This window comes from Centruroides vittatus, unplaced genomic scaffold, assembly GCF_030686945.1.
Source record: "Centruroides vittatus isolate TY-2023 unplaced genomic scaffold, ASM3068694v2 contig_565, whole genome shotgun sequence".
Taxonomy (NCBI): Eukaryota; Metazoa; Arthropoda; class Arachnida; order Scorpiones; family Buthidae; genus Centruroides; species Centruroides vittatus.
In genome coordinates this window covers 75,431-94,403 of record NW_027122336.1, presented here as the reverse complement: position 1 = coordinate 94,403, position 18,973 = coordinate 75,431, and the positions used below count along the sequence as shown (strand labels likewise).

Genomic DNA, 18,973 nt, shown 5'->3' with positions numbered 1-18,973 from the left:
TATTCATTGAAGCTTTCTATTCACGTCACAAAATCTAAATATCTTTATTGGTATTGTTTATCTATCCTTCGAAACAAAAATCTATTCGTTCCTTTACATAAAACATACTTTTATATTGCAGTTGATATTATATTTTTAAATTGTATAATTGAATTAAATTCAAACACGCTTATTAAATAAAAAGAATAGAATCTCCTCCAGAAATCTAATGGATTCTATAGATATCTTTATGCAATGTGTGCTTAATGAAAGCTGCCTAAGAGGTTGATGTTTAATATGTGAATAACATTAATTTTTATAAAAGTAAAATTAGAAAGTAAAAACTAATATCCAAGTCTGAAATTTAAAGGAACACAATATATATAGATCCATCAGTAAAGATTGAATTTTCTGTATTTATCTTTCTTTCAATTCCTTCTTAGGATTTTCATCTTCTAGGCGGAATATTTTCCAACGAAACGTGAGAAACGGGCTTTAAAAGATTTAAATGTATTTAAACAAATGCAATTATAATACGAAAACAGTTATAGTTTAGGTTGACTTTTGTTTTCGTTATTTTTCAGTTTCTGTGCGAAGTAATATATTTAAAAAAATTTTTTAATATATTATTTATTTATATGTTTTTCTGCTTAAAAAATATTTAAAGTGATATAAAAAATTCAAGAAGAAATTCATAATCATGATGGATATTGAGCACCGTTTTCATTGCTTAGCCGAAAAGCTTACATATTAAAAAAAATCAATGCAACATGCGTGACTAAAAAATCATACATATATATATGTATATATGCTTATAAAGTTTCTACTCTTCACAGTTTCTATGTAATTCGAAACAAAGGAATGACCTAACTTTTATACGATTCATCTTGTCACAATTGCAAATGTGTTAAGTCAACACCTATCAAAAGAATATTATAGAGTGGATACTGTAAACAGAATATTGTAAATAATATTGATAAAGGGTAAGAATAACTCGGATTTCTTATTCGAATTTATTTCATTTTTATATACGAAAAAAAAGTGTATAGAATAGCAAATGAAAACAACAGAGACGATTGAAAAACGTAAAGAAATTTATATAAATATACAATTTAAACAAGACAAGAATTTTAGAAAGAAAAAAACGGATAGAAGCTGTGTCATACAATTTTTTACGTATGTTTTTTTATCATCTCATCGATTATCTAAGCTCTTGTAAGGTAAAAATCACAATACGTTATGCAAACAACGTCACTTTATTTTAACAAAATAAAAAATAATGACTATTATTATTATTATTATTATTATGTAAATAAAACATGACTAAAAAATTTACTAGATATAATAAAACAAATAAATCTACTAAATAACTGAAATAAACAATCGACAGAAAGAGTAATTAAAGAATTTTCTCGACATGCAATTAATTTAATCAGGTAAGAGTCTTATGCATGGGATAACATATTCGCTCCAAAATTTGATATCTTAATAATAAGAAAAATATTTTTGAATTTAGAATATATCGAGAATTCTGCACACATGTTAAAGTATACAGGGAAAAAATAAAAATAATAATAATAATAATAATCCACTAAAAAATAAAAAAAAGTAGTTGATATAGAAAATCTATTCAAAATGTTTTCTTTTGGCAAGTAGTTGAATATTTATTCCAAAATTTTAATACCAAAAATGCATCGATATTATTGAACATAAGAAATTCAATGCCGTTTGGATAACTTATATAAATATTATATAGAAAATTTTTACTTTATTTTTAAAAATAATTTTTAAGTTTAAAATATTACAGATTCATTTATAAAACTTTAGATTTGATTTTATTTATTATTTTCTTCCAGAAGAAAATTTAACTAAAGAAAGAACAAGAAGGAAGAAAAAAAGTCAACCTGAAGGAAGAAAGAACTTAATATCGAATTAGGGAAATAAAAAGGAGGTTACGTAGGTGTCATGGAAGAACATGCTACCTATTTTTCCTATTTTAAAACATCTAAAAATAATTATTATTATTCATATTTTCACTATATATAGTTTAATAATGAATTCAACTTTTTACCCTTTTAAAACGCCGAAAAAGTGTAATTTATTATACAGAGCGAATTAAATGAAATTCTATTTGTTTACACTTTATATTACACTTATAAAATACGAGAAGAAAAATTTTAAATTATGTAAATTAATTATAATTATAATTTAATATTACATCGAAATCCGTACGAATTAAAAATTGTTTTTTTAAGTGTTAAACAATATTGTAATTTTATAACCGACATCAAAAAAGAGCACGTATATTATTTGCGCAATTTTGAATTTAATTAATAAGAATTTTCATTGTTATACTTTTAAAAACCGAAATAAATATTAGTGAAAGAAACTGACAAGTAAACAGAGGAAAAACTGTTAAGTGTGTGGGATATAGTGAATATAAAGTGTGATTTAAAGAAAAAAAAATATATTAATCTTACCTGTAAGTTGTTGAAAGTCTACCTGCGCTTTGGTAACTCGTAGTAGTAAACAGAGAGCGAGTAATCCTTCGATCCACATGGTGGTTTATGCCAAACTAACCAGGGCCGATACCTAAAGCGGCTGACTGCAGCAACGACTACCCCTAGCGGAGAAAGTACAGGTTAATAAATTATCCGTTGTTTCGTGCTGTGACGTCGAGATATGCATTCATTGCCACATCTCACTTTATTTTAATTATCTAAACAGTTACTTAATTCAAAAATTAAGATATTTTATATACAGATAATATTACCATAAATTTAATTATTTTACTTAAAGTATTTTATATAAAAGATGGCTTAGAAAAGTATTAAACAATCCTTTACTCGAAAGTCATTGCTTATAAGTGACACGAAGAGTTTGATTGTCCACTACTTCATCAATATTTATGCAATCGTTAAGTCTCTAGAGTTAAGTGATGTGGAATTAAACCTTAACGTAATCATGGGGATTATATGTGATGGCCGAGACACGTTGAATGTTCAGCGTTCAATAAACATACGCCATCAAAGATAGATAGCACGATACTTTATCTATTACCCAGTTTTTGGTAAATGATGATGTGATGCAATGAGGAAAATTCCAATTCACTCAAGTAAAACGTGTAATTTAATAAATAATATTATAATACATATATATGTGTGTGTGTGCGTGTGTGTCGGTATGTGTGTATGTAGATTGTTAACGTAGACAAGAGAAGCATTTTTTAAAAATAAAAACATAAATAAATCGTTCAATTTTTAAGGTTAATATATGCATAAATACAAAAAGAAAAAAAAAGTTTAATTTTACTAAAATCAATTAAAAAACAATAAAAATTTTAATGACAAGTTTAGTTTTTTATTGATTTTGTTTGCTTCGGTATGGATACTATTTCGGTTATATGGGTTTTTCTTTAAGATTAGGAAGATGAAAACGTTATAGATTAATTTTTATGATTAATGTTCATAATTACAAAAGAAAAACGTTAAAGATTTTTGAAATAAAAAGGATAGTTTTTGATAGAACTTGGCCATTGGCTATCCTGACGTATTCGATGAATATCTCGAATATTGTTTGAGGTGGAGATTTGAAATTTTCAGGATAGTTTTAGAGATTCAGCATACATTCGCACATCAAGTTCGATAAAAATCAGCCAAAGGGCCAGAGAAAAATTTTAAAAAGAATAAAATTTGATTACAATTTTATATATATTCGATTAATAATTTAACTTGGTTTCCGGATTCTTTAGATTAAAAAAATGTTTGCGTATTCGAAATAGTTTTTTAGGAAAAACAAAATAATTGAAAAACAATTTCTTAATAAAAAAACAAGCATATCAGATTTGTTTTTTGATTTGTTCAAATGACTATAATTATGCAATTTTTTTACATATGTAATATATCAAAAAATCATTTTTTAATATTGATTTACATATATTATAGAACTGCAATTTAAAATCAATTTATCTTTTAAAAAATAGACACTTAAATGTTACAAATTAATCTAAACTGTTAATACGTATCAATATGGAAAGAAAAAGTATCCAATTCTCTGTATCTCGCTTTGTTTTTGTTATATTGTCTTTTAATGGTTTTGGATGCGTTGGAGGATTTAGTAATATTATTCTAGAGATAAAATGCTTTCGTTTTTTGTTTTCTATTGATATTGGACACTCGTAATAGAAGAAGTGTTATTTGTCTGTACAAACTACTTTTCTGACATAGAAACAGGAATATCCTGTCTAACGAGATCCGGTCCTATTAGTACAAACGAAAAGATACTCTATTGGTTCTGTTGGCCAATATTTTCCTCTTGTTTATCCGTTTGACGCTCGTTTTCGTCACAGTTTTTCTTAAACTTCATAAACTCTCCTGGCTGTTAAGATTGGCAGTTAAGATTACGACCCGACTTTTAAAAAAAGTAAAAAGAAATTGAAGAACATTTTTTTAGCGTTCATATTTCTGCACACTATTTTTTATTTACAGTAATGTATTTTTCTTAGAACGATCATTTTTATGATTTGCAGAGTTTTTGGCAACTTTATCATGTATCATTTTTATGGCAAATCATATCTTTATATTGAAAAATAAATATAAAATGAATAAAATCAGCAAATATTAAAAAAAATTAAAATTTGATATTTTAGAAAAAAATAATTATCATCATCATCATAAAAACACGTTAGATTACTTTTAACTTTAAATTATTTTTATTTTAATTTCAGAGAAAATTAAAAAGCATGATATACCTATATATCATTACAGAATTTCTTCAGAAATTAAATATTCTTTTTATTTTATCTATTTTTATGAATTGTGAATTTAATCGTTTAGTGTGAAAGATTTAATTATTAAAGGAAATTCTAATGTTCTTTCTTTATTAACAATGCATAAAAACTAACCAATAAAAAGACTAATAGAATAAAATGGTTAAGTTTATAAGAATTGATTTAAATAGCTGATTTACCTTTAAAGTTACGCATGAATACACGAAAAGTATTAAATTCACATTTTTGGCATGGTGTAACACAATATCTATTCAAATATGACCTTCATATTTTATATAGATTGTAATATATTTGTTTCATACTTATTCAGCTGTTATATATGGTAAAGGCATGTTTACTTAATGTACAGGTTGTATAGAATATTCTTGGGAGTTTAATATTCTAATTTATTTATTAATAAATATTTTAATTTTTAAATTTAAATTTTGAAGAAAAAATAATATTTGTATATTTAAAAGTTCAAATTTTATAATATTCATTTCATATTTTGTTAATATTATAGTCTATGCTAGAACAAAATTTAAGGGTAAAAATTTACAATTTTTAATTCAAAGTAAAAGAAATTTATTGAGTAATTCAACTGAAAAATAATCCAGCTGTATACATATACACACAGAATACAAATCCTAGTTTCAGTTACAAATGCAAACCGTACCAAATCTACAGAGTATTACAGAACGAGTCAATGGAGAATTGAAAACTTTCCCATAAGAGAGACAGAAACCTGTATAATTTGAATTAAGTAAATTGTGAAATAAATGCCTCATTTAATACAACTTTTTCATAATATAAAATAAAAATTCGGAAATAATTTTTCTTTTTTAAACGCATCTATCTTATTAAATATATATTAAGATTTTATTTATACTGAATTTTGGATTTGAGGTCAATTTTTTTTTGTTGTTGTTTTTTTTTTTTTTTTTGATAGAGCTAACATATCGGTTAGGGAGATCGGCATGTGATGTATCTAGAATGTAAATTTAACATTTCTGTCTACATCTCTATAAAAATTGATATTTTTCAAAACAAAATATATTTCATATTTATAGTGAAAAAATAAACAAAAATATGAAAAATATACTCTCCTCCATAATAATAACTATTCTATGTTTTATGCACGAATTTTTATTTTAAAAAAGTCGACATCTTCAGAATCTTTTATTTAAAAAATGAAACTTTTAAATATTCTAAATCATTAATAAATTAAAATTTTCATTAAAAGGATTATTTGTTAATAAGATTTCGTGATAGTTTATTAAGAAAAAAATTAATTGATTTGATAAAATTGAAAAATAATAATTATATCGATAATTGTTTACAACATTTTAAAGTTTTTAAAGAATTTTAATTTAACTTTTAAATTTAAACAACTGAATAAAAAGAAGAAATAATTTTTTATGAACTCAAAAATTTTAAATTTAAAAGTTTTCAGAAAAGAATGGATATCGGTGAGATTTATCGTTTTCTAAATTAAGATAATCAATTACTAATTTATTTACAATTATAATCGGCTTATTATAAAGTATTAACTCTATTAATAAAATCTTTTTTAAATAAAAATTTTATGATTTTCTAAAGATGATGAATTTTCCTCGTAGAAATTGTTTCTACATTGAAAAAGAGTGTAGAATTACTTAAGTCTTTTGACGCTACAGGGAAAAAAAAACTAACGTTTTTGTTTTTGAAGATGCTATTTGACCCATCCTACCGAAAAATAGTTACCATAGCAACGTGTTAAGGTAACTTAAAATTGACTTCATGGCATTAACGCAAATGTATTGAAATATTTTAAAAGTAGGGTAAAAAATCCACTTATAACTTTATTACTAGATGAAAGAGCAAAATTTTCATCATAAATTCTATAAAGTTGTGTGTTTGGAAAAGTTAATCGCTGCGATGGATTCTACTAAACTCTACTAAACAAAAAACAGGAAAAAAAATATTCTCTATACGATGTACAACTTTCTTCAGAACTGTTAAGTTTGAAATGAAGATTTGTATACAATTAAGATGAGATACAAAATTGCCATTATACATTAATAATAAAGTGAAAACCTAACATTAATTTTCCACGATGTTGCGTTTATAACCATTATAAAATTGATTATTGTTAAGTATAAATGTCCTCTATCAATTAACATATAATTATATTTAGGTTGTTATAGATACACCATTAAATATGAAGTAAATGGAACAAGAATAAAGCATGTTATAAATTTCCAAATATTTCTTTGCTTTGTAAACTACAGGGAAAATATATTTATCAATCATTAAGTATTTTTTAAACTTGTTTAATTTAATTTTATTTATATTTGCGAATTTATAATTTACTTTTTGATTAAATCGATTAAATTTAGAGATCAATAAATATTTAAAGAATGTTTATTATTTACGAAAATTGCTTGTGTTGAAACCCTTCAGTGTCAAATATTCAAACTAGAAATATTCCATCAACAACACGAAGTCATTTCATAGTAATGAAATGTATACTACAGGCCAACATCAAAATCTAGCAATTACATTTTACATAATAATTCAGTTTAATTTACGAACTTGTAGTGGATACTATTTATAGCGCAAGAAATTATTAAATAATATATAAACACAAATAGAAGAAAAATTATATATATAAGCAAATAAGATAACTTTTTTATAATTAATATATTAATAACAATGTACAATAGAAGGAAATTTGCCTTTTTTTTAATAAATAGGAACAATAAATTTTAATCATTCTGAACACGATATATTTAGAAGCATGATATTATCATTACATAAGCAAAGACAAATTGTACAGGACAAATTAAACTGGGTCTAAAATTAAATCAGGTCAATATAGGAGTGATAATTAAGCATCGCTCTAACTGATAACAATGTTGTAATTTATCTAAATGGTAAAGAAAATGTTTATCATTTAATTAAAAATTAGCATATTTATGAAATGTTGTATTTTTTTACTGTATCAATTAATTATAAAGGTATGTTTAGACTCAACAATTTACATGTAGAACTAATTACACTTCAATTGTGGTTGGAGAATCATATATCTAGATCGAATATCTGTGTACTTAACGTATCAAACCTTAATGGTGCAACTGACTAAACCATTACACTAGGATTGACCAAGTTCTAATCGAAGGATCTAAAGCTCTAATAATCCGTTTCGTTGATTCAGCTGTAAATAGAACTACTTCAGTCTGATTAGTTATTTATTCAAGGATATTTAAACAAATTTTTCTAACATAGGAATGGCTTCAAATTTTAAATTATTTTTCTAATATTTTTATAAAATTTTTAAAAAAAAATCTAAAATTATAATTTCAATTAGTTTCTGTAGAATTCATTAATATTTAATATAGTCTAAATGGAAATTTATGCTAAATATTTATTATAGAAATATCTTCACTGAGTAATATATAACTAATGAACAAGTTAAGAAAATTATAAAGTATGAATAATATGATAATTTTATTCAAAAAATTTTGAAATCTATCTTAAAAATCTATAGAAAAATGTAAAATTTAGAAGCATTTATTCAAAATAAATAATTTAATGAATTATTTAAAATATTTTGTAGACAATAATACATATTAAGTTTACATTATTGATTGTCTATAATATTTTATGCATATCTTAAAATTATTACACATTTAACATAGCTTCGTGTTTATGCAAAATTAAATGCTATAAATCTTCAAAATTTTATTACAAAATTAATTTTAAATGAAAATTTTCAAAGATTAATTTTACTAGATTATTAAGATTTTAATAATGCTAATTGAGAGAAAGTTAAAATATTAATATTAGTGATATGAGAAAGTTAAAATATTGATATTAGTGATATGAGAAAGTTAAATATTAATAATGCTATTTAGAGAAAAATTATTCATGATAATAAAAATTTTTTAAAAATATATAAAATTTCATTTAAAATTTTAAAAATCTTTCCATTACACAATTTAAATCTATTTAGAAAAAATTATTATTCAAACCTTTATAAAGTTAAAGTGAATAATTTTATTAAAATGAGAAAAAAAGTTCTCCAATGTTTAATTCTTTTCTTAAAGCAATAGATCTATGGTAAAAAAAAAATTGAACATATTTAATTTAATTTATTCATTTTATTTTATTTCATTAATATTTTAATTTATTTTCTATTCCCATTTCAATTATTTTTACAATTTTTTTCCTTTTTTTCAATTTTATTTTGACATTTTTTTATGGTTTTTCAATCATTTCACATATTTTAAACTCTTTTTTAGTATTATTTAATGCATTTATCTTGTAAATTTTTGCTTTTGTGTCATGGTTTTTAAAATCATGATTCATTTACATTTTGAATTTCTTTGTTTAATCTGTTGTTTTTTAAATTTTTATTTAATTTAGATATATATTGATCTTAATTTTGGTCTAATATGTTCCTTGTCCATATTTAACCTAATTTAAAGTTCTGTTTAATCTTTTATTAAAATTGTATTTATTCAAAATTTTAAAAAAATAACTTCAAATAACTTGCAAGTTCTTTTTTTAATTGTAATCAAACTACTTTTTATTACATCTCAATTGTGTGTTTTTTTTAAATAATTCTTTTAATAATTTATATTTTTTTCATGGAAACAGCAATATTTAATTTACAATAAAATTAATTATTTTTAATGTAATATTTATTGCTTTAGAATAGAAATACCTCTAACAAGAAGTTGTAAACAATTTAGTTTATTAAAAATAAATATTTAAAAGTAAAAAGATAATATTAAATTCAAACAACATAAAATATTAAACAAGTAAAAATAAAGATGTTAAAGTTCATGACAACATTTAAAAATGATAGATGATGCTACAGGTATATAAAATAATTTGATTATTTTATACGGAATTCTTTATAAATTGTTAAATAGAAAAATATTTAATGTCAGCATCTAATATATAATTTTTTATAATAATAATAATTCAAATTTTTGTTTTAAATAATTTACAGTTCAAGTATACATTTTAAATATTCTATATATCATATGCTTTTTGTGGTATGTGTGAAAACTTCATACATATGTATTTTTTCATGAGAAAAAAAAATGGGGATAATCATAATAAATCATCATCAATTTTTATTAATCAAATGGGAATTCATAATTTAAATCAGAAAAATTTTCTTAAAATAAAAATTAAAAATATTCATAAATCCATATCTCATTAATCTTATGTTAATGGAAGTTTTAAACTGTTTGACATCTTTAGGCAATTAAAAGCAAGAATTTAAATTATTTTAAACTTGACAAAAATATCTTGAATAAAATATATAATTAGCCTTTATATATTTATTAAATATATAATTGATAATTATTTTAACTTTTATTGTTTATATTTTAATTTTTAACACCAACACTAAAACATGAATTACATAAAATCTTAAACCTTTAATAAATTGAAAAATTAAAAATTAATGATGTAAATTATTTCTCTTAAAAAAAATATATGATTTAACTTAATTATTTTAATTAAGAAATATAATCTGGGACTTCTATTACTTTACTGATTACGCCGAATTTTCCATCCATAATTAAGAGAAATTTCGAAAAATAAAAATTAAAAATAGAAGAGGTTATTTAAAATTTTAAATTACTGAAATATTTTAATTAAAATTTTATTAAATGCAATTAAACGAAAACAGTATAAATTATGACTTCCTTAATGTATTTTACCTTTTTTTTAAAAAAAAAAAACTTTTCGATAAAGAATAGATATTATTTATAATGGAATTACTCTTGAAAATCGAAAAATTTTAAGGCTGAAATAGTGGATAAAGATCTTCAACGGTAAATAAAATTTTTTAAATGCCATATTTCTGATATTTTTATTGCATTTTAGGAAAAATAATATTTCCTATTCACGATTAAAAAATAAAAATTAAAAAAAAAATAACAGAAATATTTTATGGTATACAGCAGATAGTGGACAAACGTGTGAATCCATCTTCGATTGTATCAATAAAGGAAAAAATATGCCACTTTACAACAGTTTTTGTTTTTGAAAAGAGACTCCTAAGCACGTAAAACGATCATTTATGTCAGCATTTTCTTTCCCTAAATAAACCATTCTATACTTTTTCCTTTCATATTCGTGTTGGTCGAAAACGTGACCTTAAAAATACCAAAAAAAAATAAAAATAAAAAAGGAAAAAACTGCAACTGGACAGTAGATGCGCTGAATTCGTTTAATACATTTGATAATCTGGAAGTGTCACGATAGCGATAAGTTTTTTTTTTTTTTTTTTTTTTTATAGGAATAAACTTAATTTAAGTAACTTAGAAAAATAATATTTATTTTTCACATATTTAATTCTTTAATCGATTAAATTTTATATTATTTTTCAATTTAAAAAAGAAAAAAAATGTAAATATATAATTATTTATTTAGTTTTCTACTAATATTTACAATACGTCGTAATTTAAAATTACTTCTCTAGATATTTCGTAAAAATAAAATTTTATTTTTCTTTGTATAAATCAACACTTTTTAATCACAAAACATATAATTTAAAGAAAAAAAAATAAATAAATAAGAAAATTCAATTAAACGGATGAAAATTGAATGTTGAAAAGTTCTATAAATTTTTTCGTATGAATAAATCCTTGAATTTTTGTGTAAAATAAACTAACTTTGATGCTTGTTTTATATTGAAAAGGATATTTACACATGATTTTTGTTAGATCAGGAGGCCTTTTGTACGTTATTTGTCTGAAAACAGCTGTTTAAATGTATTCTTCGTCTCATGGTAGTACATTTACTGTTTTACGACTGAAGTACGTTTTTTTCCTCAAGCAAATAGATTGCGTTCTTACCCGAAGCATCATTAAGCAAGCTATAACACGAAAAACAATTTATTGCTAATCTTTTTAACAGTTCTGTAACGTTTAAACTGGATTTTAAATGAATCAACATCTCTATCTAATTTACTAGCTGCATATATATATATATATATATTTTTTCCCGTCATAACTGGAAACGTTTCTATTTACGAAAGGCGTGTTATTGGTTCAATTTTGTGATGAAAGTTTTAAAACTCACTTAAAATTCGAGACATGATAGAACGTCACTTCTGCTTTGTTTTTCATTATCGTAATCCTGTTTAGGCTCGAGATGTGATGTCTTTGACAGTCTTTTCTAGCTAACACTGCAGATGATATATCAGCTTACGCAAAACTGTATTATTTTTACGCAGCTGCATGATATGAATGATGAATTAAATCTAGTTTCGAACGTTAAATCTACTTTTCTAAGAATCAAATTTTTAATTTAGTGAAACAATGATCTTAATTAATGCAATAGAATCTCTTCTAACATTTGCACACATAATTAATATTTAATAATGTTTTTAATTTTTCAGAAATTAAATATTTCTCCACTTTTTTTGTGTTTCATTTACATTTTTTTTTTCTTAGCTTTTCTTGATACAGAATAATAAACTCAATTGTAAACCTTCAATTTGGAATGCATTTTTTAAGCTTATATATTTAGATACTTTTATTAGTTAAAATTACTTTCGAAAAAAGACGGTATCTTATTTTTACTTGGCGTGTTATAAAATTGGGTACTTTAAATTTTTGTGTCGTAATGAGATTAATGACATAAATAATCATGTCACCTTAACGAAGATGCCAAAAAATATGAATTTTTTTCAAGTTTGAAAAAAAAATTATAGTATAATGAAGTTTAGTAGATAATTTTTTAACTTTAAAAAACAAAAAATAAATTAGAGTATCTCATTTTGACGGGGAAAATAACTTTTTATGATTGTTTTATTAATAAAATGCTCCAGCTTTTTAATAAATTTATTTTAGATAAATCTTAAATTGTTGTATATTATCTCAAATCCTGTTTATCCGGAAAATTTTCCGAAAGTTATTTCCTGATAACACAATGCAAACGCTTGCTAAAAGTTTAATAGGAAAACTCTACAACAAGTTATTAGAGAAAATAAGATGACACAAATACTATTTACTATCTGTTAGATTTTACAAAAAAAACCCTTATATTTTTACGTAATAATTGGCATTTATTCGATTTAATTTGCTTTATCAAACAGTTTATCTAATAAATCTATAAAATTAGTATCAGACTTATACTTCAATACAATATATAAGATCTTATCTAGATTAACAGATTCTGATCCGAAGTACAAGTGATCAAATGCTCTTCCTCAACTGGTAAATGTGATTTTAAAAATTATGCATATATTTTATCATTTATCATTCAAATTATAATAAATATTTATAATAAATAAAACTCACTGTTGAGGAAATAAAATGGAAATTTAACTTTATTACATTTTATAATATCATTCTTTATAGCCCATTGTGGTAGATAGGTTAATAAAAATACCGGTCTGACAAATGCAAATCTGCAATAAGCATGATGGTCTCGATAAATAATGTCAAGAATATTGGATCACTTCATGCCTAGCAGTCATGAAGCACGCTACTCGTCGTTTTGCGATGACTGATGAGAAATTGGCAGTCATCTATTATTAGTCGAATCCCACTGGCATTCGTATATGTGCCGACTCAACCATTGACTTACAGAAACCTCTAGTAAGTAACATTCCCACGTAAAAATTCAATCGATCTACATAACAGTGAGTCCGATAGAAATAGGAAAATATTTAAACTGAAAAACAAGCTAATTGATCCGAGGCGTTTAGACGAAAATTACTTTTTAAGAAACTTTTTACATCTTGAACGAGTAGAATGATTGAATACTATTTTTATTAAATTCTTAACGTTAACGTAAATGGTAATTATTTAAATATGCAAAGAAAAAAGATATTTTGAAAAAAAATATCTCGGCGAAAAGAAAATACAGTCATTACTCTAAAGAATGAGCATTCATGCGAAATTTTTCAAACAGACTTTAATGGTGTATAAGGCTAGTTTGTAATTTAATAGCCAACTAGAATACAAAGAATAAATTTACTTTGATAGAATTTGTAAAGAATTTAAAGTTTCCAGAATATCAATAATAATAAAAAATACATTTCTTTAAATTTCTATCAACTCATTTAATATTAGTTGAGATCTCATAACGGAATTCTTAATAGAAACTATCGAGAAACGTTAATTGGAATATCAGATTTAACCAACTTGAATATTTTCTCAAGGTTTATTACGTAAGATTCTATTAAACTTCTTTCTCTAAAACACAAAAAATTAATTAGAATTTAAATTAACTGTGATGTTTTATACATAACAAATCTTGTTGAGAGTATTAGACTTGCATTTGCGATGACTTACAGTCCATTTATTTGATAAATTCCTAACTTGTAGTTAGTTTGTCATAAACTTGTAACCGAATTAGTCACAAAATAAATATTAGTAATAAAAGAAAAAGAATCTTGTAAATTTTCGTGTGACTTTTTACTGCATTTCATTTTATTTAAAGAATAAAAAGAAGATAAACTTCCAAACTTTACGAATTTTTAAATAAAGAAGTCCTGAAGTAATTATTTTGTATTTCCATTAAAATTGAATTTGAATCTATTTGAAATTTTAATTTTTTTTTTCTTCTGAAATTTTTATTTATGCAGAATAACTGCATCCAATTAAAAGTTAGTTTGGGGAGTTTGTTTAGAAAGAATCAAAACGTTTATAAAGTTAAGTGATCAAGATGCGGAATAAAATATTCAAAAGCCGTTACACTTAAAAAAGAATAAAGCTAATTGATAAAAATGTAGACTTATTTAAATTAAGAAATAAATTCTTTTGAATTTTTCATGTTGGGAATTTGAATAGCAACGACATTTAAGATTAATTGATGTTTACTTTAAAGTCGATTTTTTTTCATTTATTTTAATAACATTAAAAACTTTTCTAACTATAAGAAGTAATTATATTTAATTGAGTTTGTATTAGAAGAAAAATTAAATTACTCGGAAATTGGGTTTTTTTTTTTTTACCTCTTAAATGTCACAACTTGTTGAGTACTGAATGAAGGACAATTGCTATTTTCTTAACTAGTGAAGTATGTAGTGGTTTACAAACTTTAGAGCTTATGATAATTGCTGTTGATGTAACAATTTCCTGACTATCATCTATACCTGTCTCGCTACAAATGGTTAATGTTTGTAAGCCAAAGTTTGGAAACACCTCCACATTGTTGACAGCATTACATTCATTATAAATTTAATGGATTGAGAGTTCAGAGAGGAAGTATATATTAAGTGTATGAGTTAATATTATATAAGCGCAAAATTGTACAATGATGATTATAATATTGTAGAAGAGTAATGGCAAGTACTTTATATTATTTTCAGTGATACGATTCAATATTAAATTTTATTCGATTCTGCTATGTTTTCTTAAATAAAAAGAAATATTAAACGATGAAAAATTATTCAAAGGATATATTTTCTGTATTAAAAAGTTTCATGAAATTTTCTAGTTTCTAAGTACATAAAAATCGAGTATTGAGTGCCACAGAAGAAAATTTACAGCTCAGGTAATTTAAGAAAGGTCAGAAGCTTGCAGGATATCTTTAATAGGTCATAAGCTATTGTCAGAAAAATATGATCGATAGGTCTCTCGAAAGATCTTATTGTACACTAAATTGTCTGTTTATAATGTTTCCTTTTTTATTTTTTTGGAGGGGGAGGATGGTTAGGAAAACAACAAAAGAAGAAAAGTGGTTGGTAGTGATATGTGCATTGCAATTTATTTTTTTCCTTTCGTAGAATTATTTTTCTTATACAGGAAAAAAATGTTATGAATTTTATTAATTTTTTTCTTCCTTCTATTGGTTTCAATGAACAAATTTAGCTACAATGTAATTTACAGTTATAATTCAACTAATAATATCATAAAAAGTTGCAAAATATAACAGTAATAGACGTCATTAAATTCAAATTTCCTTACAATTTAACTGAACTTTAAAAAATATGTATGTAAAATAATTTTTATTCGAATTTTAAAATTTATTTATTTTTGAAAGGAACCTTTTCTTTCTAAAAATTTATAGAAAACAAAAAATAGAAATTATTTTTTTATTGTTTGAAAAATTCTTTTATAAAAATAAATATTTTATCGATAAATTTTGAATAAATAAAAAATATAAAAGAAAAAATAACTTTTTGAAATTTCAAATCGTCAAAAATTATTTAAAATGATTAAATTTTTCATAAATTAGTTGCTCAAAATCGTGATATTGTTTTAAAAAAGGTTCTTGTTTAACATCGGCATCTCTAATTCAGATTTATCTTAGATGAATGTATGATTTAAGAACTTCGACAGAAAAAAAATGATATTCTGCACGTTATTTGCTTAAAATTTCCAGTGGAATCATTCGTGTAGATAGATATTCGACCAATTCCCAAAGCGTTTGCTTCCTCTTCACATTATTACTTACAAGAAATGCAACTTTGCGTGTTTAAATTTCCATTTATAAAAAAAAATCTGAGATGCATCGATCGAATTACAAATGAAGAGGAGAGAACTCGTTTTCGAACTTGGATAAGCTAAGTCACTAAAGCCATCCATTGATGGTTAAACTGCTAGAGAAGTCGTTCCGATTCCTGAGGGAAGTGTCAAATTAAGTTTAGGAGACTATATATTACTGAACGAGTTGCTCAGAATATATCCCTGTACTTTAATATAGTCTCAAAGTGAACACAAATCGACTGTTCTATTTTCTCTATGTGTTGGCTGTTATAGGAATGTTTTAAATTGTAAAACATTTAAACAACAAGCAAACTATTAATCTTCCAGAAATTTTAGGGTTATTTATATGCAGATGTTTTATTCCTATACATATTTGTATAACCAAACACCACATATATTTGAACGTTATTACAGAATGTAAGTTATTAGGTAATATATTTTGTAACGTGATACAAATTAATTACGATTTTTCTTGTACACTTCTACATGAAAATTAACTGAGTTATATGCTTAAATCAGCTTTTATTAATTTCATAATTTTATTTGTTTACAAACTTTATATATATATATTAAATTTTTCATCTATGATATTCTTAAAATTAGACAGAAACATTTTTCTTCATATCTGGTGGCGAGTTAAAGATCTCTGAGCCCTAGGCAAAATAAATTTTAGAGGCCTATCCTGTCATACATCCTATACTTAAATTTTTATTTTTAAATAAATAGCTACATTAAGTATTAGCCTAAGTTATAACAACAGCAGATTAAAAAAAAAAAAACTCGTTTGGAGATCCGTCGAAATTGGGGGTCATACATTATAAAGCCCCACTGTTCGTGTTATAGTGATTTAAAATTACGATCTACTATTCGTTTAAAGTAATAAACGAGCTGCCAATCTTTAATTTATTTCAAATGCACTTTACAGTATTGCTTTATGCATTTTTACCTGAAAGTCAATGCTTATAAAAAAAATTAATATTTCAACTAAAAAAATGTTTTATTATTATTGCTATACGAACTTCCAAAAGCTGTACTAGAATAAATGTAAGAATAATTATATTAGTTTTTACTTATTCGATTTCAGTTGGATTTCGCCTCTTTTTTTATTTCCTAGATATCCAAGAAAGACCATAAAACCAGATTGAAATCTGGATAGAATTTTTATCGATATTTATTTACTAACTTAATTTAGTTTCTTAGCTTTCATGTCGAATTATAAAACTAAAAAAAAATGAATTACTTTAGTGAATATTAGATAAGTTCAGTTCTTTTTTTAATTTTATGGATCAATCTTCTTATCAATATGTTATCTTTTAATAACCGTTTCTTCGAGAAGCGAATAAAGAATTTATGAAAGGGACGGTCTCTACTAAATCGAATTAAAAAATAATCAATATATAAATTATAATAAAAACTATATTACTCGAGCCGAGTTATTTTAATATGGAAATACTCTCTACATTTATTTTATATTAAAATATGACTGGAAAACTCATAAAGTTAGTAGAATTACCAAAGAAAATTCCATATGCATTCTTTTTCTCATCATAAATATGCTAATTTAATTAAAAGGAAATTTATAAAAAATATTAAAGGTATAATAATTCAAGTACTGAATACACTATATTACATTTAAAATTAAAACTTGTATATGCTTATTTTATGTTTTTTTTTTTTTTTTTTTTTAATAAATTAATGTTTCTACTAGACAAATTCAAATGACACAAATTTATGTTTAAAGGATTGTTCAAATTTATAAAATTTCCATAAAAATAAAATATAAAAGAATGAATAAATTCGATGCTAGATAGTAGCTAGATAATAACAGTCATTCTATATAACCTACGAAGTGAAGGACCTGCAGGGTCAGTAGCACTTTGCTTGGCTGCCCTACTTCCCAGATACAAGGTTCGTTCACATTCCCTTCTTTCATAGCATTTAACAACGACCCAGTTTATGTAAAAAGTCTACATAGATTACCACACAGAACAATCTTCCGTTTTGTTGATACGTATCAGGAGATTTGATTCACGTATTGAGATGAAGATCGAAAAATCTATGATAAAAATTTAAAAATCTCTAGAAATTTTTAAAATGTGGAATTTTTAATTAATTATTTTCAATAAAATTTACCTTTAACATTTTTGATTTTTTAAATATTCTTTTGTTAATTATATTTAATGACCATTCACGTATTTTATACACGTAAATATAAAATTAAATATAAAAATATGTTTACTAAAATTTAAGAATAATAAATTAATTCTAGACAAATTTTTAATAAAAATTAATTTTATTCAAAAATTAAAATTGATTTTTTTTTCAAAATATACAATTGTGTATTTAATGAAATTTCACATAAGATATTTTCAATAATAAATTTAATTGCAATAATTTTTAATTAAAAGTTTATTATTTAATAAAATAAAAATTAACTTAATTATAATACTGTATATATAATTTATTAGTTGCTTTGTGTTCATATTAACAATGAAATTTATTCAAGACGATTGAATAAAAAATTAAAGTGAGCATAATAAATCTGCATTAAAAAATGAATTAAAAATTAGTGATTTTAAATAAATAAATATAAATAAAACTTTAAAATATTATTTCTATCTATAAACATTTAAGCTTATATATGGGATAGTTTCTCGAAAATTAGCTGTAACCGGATCTTGTTGACACAGTTAAAATCTTTAATGAACTGACTCAGTGGTTTCATCAAGTTGTCGATATTATGTTAATTTAAACTAACTTATGTATTAGTTTGCATTGA

General features: G+C 23.4%; 1 protein-coding gene across 1 annotated transcript in view; it reads right to left on the bottom strand.

Annotated features, from left to right (window-relative positions):
* LOC136978990 (uncharacterized) overlaps nt 1-18,973 on the bottom strand; it is a 147,934-nt gene that overhangs the window by 111,826 nt on the left and 17,135 nt on the right. The window contains exon 2 of the mRNA XM_067274869.1: nt 2,460-2,602. Within this exon, the coding sequence (XP_067130970.1) occupies nt 2,460-2,538 (79 nt within the window). The 5' untranslated portion in view covers nt 2,539-2,602. The remainder of the gene's footprint in view (nt 1-2,459; nt 2,603-18,973) is intronic.